Source organism: Arachis hypogaea, chromosome 12 (genome assembly GCF_003086295.3).
Source record: "Arachis hypogaea cultivar Tifrunner chromosome 12, arahy.Tifrunner.gnm2.J5K5, whole genome shotgun sequence".
Taxonomy (NCBI): domain Eukaryota; kingdom Viridiplantae; phylum Streptophyta; class Magnoliopsida; order Fabales; family Fabaceae; genus Arachis; species Arachis hypogaea.
Genome location: NC_092047.1, coordinates 10573022 through 10579441, shown reverse-complemented (window position 1 = coordinate 10579441; position 6420 = coordinate 10573022). Strand labels below are relative to the sequence as shown.

At 39.8% G+C, this 6420-nt stretch overlaps 1 protein-coding gene across 1 annotated transcript; it reads left to right on the top strand.

The window, feature by feature from the left end:
- The first annotated feature begins 423 nt into the window (after positions 1-423).
- Positions 424-5877, top strand: LOC112729667 (uncharacterized). The gene is made up of 5 exons (XM_025779831.1): positions 424-430; positions 529-1559; positions 1920-2012; positions 2199-2261; positions 2344-5877. The coding sequence occupies exons 1-5, from the start codon at positions 424-426 to the stop codon at positions 5875-5877; spliced, it is 4728 nt and encodes a 1575-aa protein (XP_025635616.1).
- The last annotated feature ends 543 nt before the right edge of the window (positions 5878-6420 follow it).

Below are 6420 nucleotides of genomic sequence, written 5' to 3'. Positions count from 1 at the left end.
GTGAGTGCATGGACATTGCTGGGCAAGAACACGACGTTGAGAGGTTGTCAAAAATCTCGTATAAAAAGTCTCTTCTAACATCGCCTGGCCTTAGTCCGGGAGGTGACACTATGGCCATGGATGGCATTGATGAGAATGCTCCTAACCCGGAGGATCAATGGTATATTGATGCTGAAAAAGAAGATCTCGGCGAAAAACCATTTGATCCTTGCCCTACGATTCCAGTGTCGAAAGAATAGTTTGATGAATGGTGCAAGCCTTGGCGCAATGCGCTCATCGTCAAAGTCCTAGGCAAACGTGTGGGATTGGGATTCATTGAACAACGTCTCCGAAGGGATTGGGCCAAGAAAGGTAATATAAATGTGATTGATATGGATCGTGATTATTTTCTTGTTCATTTTTCAGATGAGGCGGATTACTCGCATGCGCTGTTAGAGGGGCCATGGATGATTGCCGGGCATTACCTCATTGTGCAATGATGGAGGCCGTTCTTTCTGAATTCTGAGAATCAAGTTAAAAAAATTGCAGCATGGATTCGTATTCCTAATCTTCCAATCGAACTTTATAATCCTCGATTCTTGTGGCGTGTGGGGTCGGCCATTGGTCAAATGCTCAAAATTGATCGTACTACTTCCATTCACTCTAGAGGACGATTTGCTCGCATCTGTGTTGAGATTGATCTGGCAAAACAACTTGTACCACGTATTTCGGTGTTGGGTAGTGAGTTAAACATTGAGTATGAAGGGCTCTACCAGATTTGTTTCAATTGCGGCAGATATGGACACCGTATGGACCAATGTGGTGAGACGGTGGTGGAACAGGTGGAGACACAGAAGGTGGAAAACGTCGACCAGAAAGCAGATTCAGGCGACAATCAAGCAATTGATGATAACCAAAATAGAAGTTTCACGGATTTTGGGATTCAGCATGATACTCGGCCTAATCAAAATCCCCCAAATTTTGGCCCTTGGATGATGGTGAGAAGACAAAATGAAAAGAAAAAGGCAATTAGTTCTAACGAAAAAGGAGGGAATATTCATGAAATTAATAGAGGCGAAAAATTAGCACCTGAAGATATTGTTGAAAGTATAGAGGAAGGAAGAGGATCACGCTATAATATCCTATATGAGGAAAATCCGCAGGATGTGGAAGTACATGCTATGCATGTTGATAGTGAAAAATCAATTAATAACACACAAGATGGGCTTCAAGCTGCCAAGGCCCATAACAATGTTGAAAAAATCCAACCCATATACAAGAAGATCCTGAAACTAGGTGCTGGAAAAAACCCTCAAGGAATTAGAAAACCAAATCATGGGCTAATTGGGCTTAAGCCCAATGAAAAAGGTAACAAATTGAAAGCCAAAATGTTGGAACAATCCTTACCCAAAGCTAAAGAGCATATCAACGAAGCTTCCTTAGTGATTCACAACAAGAAGAATTCCGAAATGGAAGCTATGGAGTTGGTGATGTTGGAACATATGCGGCGCCTCCAAGATGATCAAAGAGAAGCTTTTGAAATCTCCAAACGGATGCAATCACCTCTTGAAGCTCATGAGGTAAGAAATAATTTTTTAATTCAAAATTCCTCTTCTTCGATGAGACCGCCAGACCCAGGGAGTGGCGTGGCTTTAAATTCCAATAAGCAAACAAGTCCAACCTTGGAGAATCCAAGTAAGAATCAATTGAAAGATGGGAAGTCTTCCCATGAAAGCGCTGGTTTGGTACTTGGGACTCAACCCAGAAATTAATCTCGGTCCTCAATGACCCTCCCCATATTTTTGTTATGATGAATATTATTTGTTGGAATTGTCGGGGTGCTGGAGGTAAGTCTTTTCATTCTCTTATTAGAGATATGCGAAAGGAATATGATGCTCATTTTATTATCTTGCTTGAAACCCATGTGAGTGGTATGAAAGGGAAGAAAATCAGAGATAAGATGGGCTTTGACGGGTCTTTTATTGTTGAAGCCGTTGGCCATTCTGGGGGTATTTGGTGTTTATGGGATGCAGGTATTTGGGATGTTGTTGTTCTGGATTATAGTCATCAACTAGTTCATCTTCAAGTCTCTTGCAACAATTCAGATTCTTGGCTTCTCTCTGCTTGTTACGGGAGTCCTCAACGAGCTACCAGGAGATCTTTGTGGAGTAATATTCGTTCTTTGGCTGATAATACCATTTTACCTTGGTGTCTTTTAGGTGATTTTAACGCTATTTTACATGATCATGAAAGGCAGGGCGATTCTTCCAGAGTTATTTCGGGTGCTTGCAATGAGTTTTAGAATTGTGTGTCGGATTGTGGTCTGATTGATTTAGGATTATTGGTTGGCCGTTTACATGGAAGAGAGGTAATCTTGTAGAGAGACTTGATAGAGGTTTGAGCAATCTCAATTGGCAGCTTAAATTTCCTGAGGCTTATCTGAAGCACCTTCCCCTTCTCAAATCAGACCACTCTCCCATATGTTTGAAGTTTGCTGCTGATCCTTCTCCCAACAGAGGAAAGAGGCCTTTCAGATTTCTTGCTGCTTGGTTATCCCACCCTAATTTTAATGAGTTAGTTCATCAATCTTGGCATGTGAAAAACTCTTGGACAGAAGGACTTCTTAATTTCAAAAATTCTCTTAAAGAATGGAACTCCAATGTTTTTGGGGACATTTGGAAAAGGAAAAGCAAGATCCTGCGAAGACTTCAGGGCATCACCAATAGCCTAAGTTACAGCAGTAATTCTTTCTTTGAAGAACTTCAAGTGCAACTTTGGAAGGATTACGAGGAAGTTCTAGCCCATGAAGAGCTCCTTTGGTACCAGAAATCTAGATGCAAGTGGATAGAGTTTGGAGATAGAAATACAAAATTCTTTCATGGATCAACTATGGTTAGGCGGAGGAAGAATAAAGTTCGTTCTCTTCTAGATGATGGTGGTATATTAATTACTGATAAGAATACTTTGGAGAGTATGGCCTTTTCTTTTTACTCTAACTTGTATATGGATTGCCTCCCTGAGTGCCCTTTTGTTCTCACTAATGATTTTCCTACTCTTTGTGAGGAGGACCGAAACAGAGTGGGAGGAGATATTTCTAATATGGAGATTAAAGAGGCAGTTTTTGCTATGGGCAGCTTTAAAGCACCAGGAAGGGATGGTTTACAAGCTGTCTTTTATCAGAGCCAATGGGATAAAGTCGGGTCTGATCTTTGTACACTTATACATCGTATTTTTCATGAGCCTGAGAAAGTTCAAGAGATCAATGAAACTCTTATTACTCTTATTCCTAAGGTGGAACCTGTCACTAGCCTCAAGCAAATGAGACCAATCAGTTTATGCAATGTCTCCTACAAAGTTGTCACTAAAGTCCTTGCTAACCGTATTAGAAACCTCATGGAAAAGTTAGTCAAACCCACACAGTGCAGTTTTGTTCCTGGCAGACATAGCTCAAATAATATCATCAATGCTCAGGAAGTCATTCATACGATGAGAAGCAAGAAGGGTCCAAAAGGGTGGATGACTATCAAGATTGACTTGGAAAAAGCTTATGATAGAATCAAATGGAGCTTTGTTAGAGATACTCTTTTGGAGGTTGGTTTCCCAAATCATATTATCAAGCTCATTATGTCATGCATTTCCACAGCAAGGATGCGAGTTCTTTGGAATGGTGAAGAATTAGATGAATTCTTTCCATCCAGAGGTATTCGCCAAGGCGACCCCCTTTCACCGTACATTTTTGTACTGTGTATTGAACGCCTCTCTCAACTGGTTAATGCTGCTGTTGATCATGGGTTCTGGAAGCCTATCAAATTAAACAGGGATGGTCCTAAGCTCTCCCACCTCTGCTTTGCCGATGATTTAATTCTTTTTGCAGAAGCTAATCTCCAACAAGTGGATATTATCAAGAAATGCCTCAAAGCCTTCTGTGACAGCTCTGGCCAGAAAATTAGCAATGAAAAAACTCGGGTGTACTTCTCCAAGAACGTGGGAAACCAAGTTAGAATTGAGATCAGTGAAGCTCTTGAATTTGCTAGAACAGATAACCTTGGAAAGTATTTGGGTGTTCCTCTTCTACATTCCAAAGTATCCAAGCATACCTTCAATGACATCATCAACAAGCTCAACTCCAGACTAAATTCTTGGAAAGCCTCCTCTCTTTCGTTTGCAGGCAGAACTACCCTGGTGAAATCTGTCCTTTCTTCTATTCCTCTTTATACTATGCAAACTGCTTTATTACTTGTCTCTACTTGTAATGTTATTGATCGTAAATGCAGAAGTTTTCTTTGGGGCGATACTGACCAATCAAAGAAGAATCATCTCATGAATTGGGATAAAGTTTGTCAACCCAAGAAAGCGGGAGGTCTTGGCATTAGACATGCAAGCAAAATGAACCATACATTCATGATGAAAGCTGGATGGGGGCTAGTTGAGAAAAGAGATTCTTTATGGGCCACTGTGCTCCGATCCAAATATAAAGCCGGGAAGGATATCATTCCTAATGTTGAGCGAAAGCCTAATAGCTCTAACATGTGGAAGGGAATATGCAAGTCATGGCCAGATGTGAAACAAAATCATATCTGGCGTATTGGGGATGGCTCTGTGATTAAGTTTTGGCAACATAACTGGGTTCCCAATTTGGGTAGTCTTGATCAGCATGTGCCGCAGGTAAGAACTAATTATGTAGAGTATTCTAGTTCATTGATGGACTTCCTTGATGTTTCAGGTAATTGGGATTTGAACAAACTCAATAGCTGGCTGCCGGAAGATATGGTGAAGAAGATTGCTGCCATCTCTCCACCATCTCCATGGAAGATGCCGGATCATGTGGCATGGAACTTGTCATCGGATGGCTCCTTCGATCTCAAACAATCCTATCAAGTACTTTGCAACACTCCTCCTTCCTATAATGGGACGTTCAATCTGGTTTGGCGTTGGTGTGGTCCCGAACGTGTTCGATATTTTCTTTGGTTAGTTGCCAATAATGCAATCCTAACTAATGCGGAAAGACAACGACGTCACCTCTCAACCGCGTCATCATGTCCAAGATGTAACATTCACAGCGAAACGACCCTTCATGTCCTTAGAGACTGTGCATTTGCATCAGCGGTCTGGGATAACTTGCTGCCTTTGGCATGGAATCAAAGCTTCTTCAGCTCAAATCTTCAAGATTGGGTGAGCTCCAACCTCTCTACTTCAAGAAATTGGCAATGTCTTTTTGGGGTGGTGACATCCTCTCTCTGGTTTTTTCGAAATAAGCTGATTTTTGAAGGAAACTCCACTACAGTGGCCTCAGCTATAGCTCAAATTAGAGTAAGGTTTGATGAGTTCAACCGTTCGTCAAGATCTAAAGTGCACCTGAATGCTCCCTATGCCAATCATGCTCGATTAATAAGCTGGAAGCCTCCTAGCGAGGATGCTGTTAAGTTGAATGTAGATGGCTCCTATATGGCAATAACTAATAATGCTGCTTGTGGTGGGATCCTTAGAAACTATCTTGGAGGGTTCATTAAAGGCTTCTCTTGCAATCTCGGGAGCTGCTCCATCATGCATGCGGAACTATGGGGGATTGTCCATGGTCTTCGGATTGCTACTTCTCTAAATCTTTCTTGTGTAATTGTGGAATCGGACTCGGCTTCAGCGTTAAAGTTCATCACCCAAAGCTATCCAACTACTCATTCTTGTTCCTCCCTTATTGAGGAAATCAAGCTCCAAGCAAACCGCATCCCTCATGTGTACTGGAATAATGTGCCTCGCGAAGCTAACTCTGTTGCGGATCAACTAGCAAAGAAAGGGCAGCATTTACCTCTTGGTCTCCATACTTTTGATTCAGCCCCTTGTGAAATTTCTCATATTATAGCTTCCGATATAGCTTCTGTCCCTCTGTTTAGAGGCATTTAGTTTTCTATCTTTTTTGGGTCTTTGACCCCACTATCACCAAAAAAAAAATTATTATATTGGATGAATAACGAGTAAGTACACTTGACTTTATTTAATTTCCATAAAATTGTTAAGCATTTATTTAAGTCTTATTAAATTATTAACTTGATGCATAACATACATTTACCTATTGTATTACATTTTGTACTTACGCACGGTAACTTATGTTTGAAGAGCTCTTATAATGACAAGTGTTATTAAATTATTAACTTGACACTAATATTTATTCTTTTATTTATTAAATATGTATAAAAATAATAAAGTTAAATTGATTAAGATAGTAAGTAATTTTGGTGACTAAGATAGTAAGTAATTTATAATTTAATAAAAAATTTTGGGTTCAAATATTAAAAATAACATTTTTTATAAATTATATATAATAAAAAATATTTAAAAAAATAAACACTAATTTTTCTTGTATTCCTTTTATATATAGTATAAATTAAATGGATATGCATTTATTCCAGCTATAGTTTTTGTTTAAAATCTATATACACTACCAAA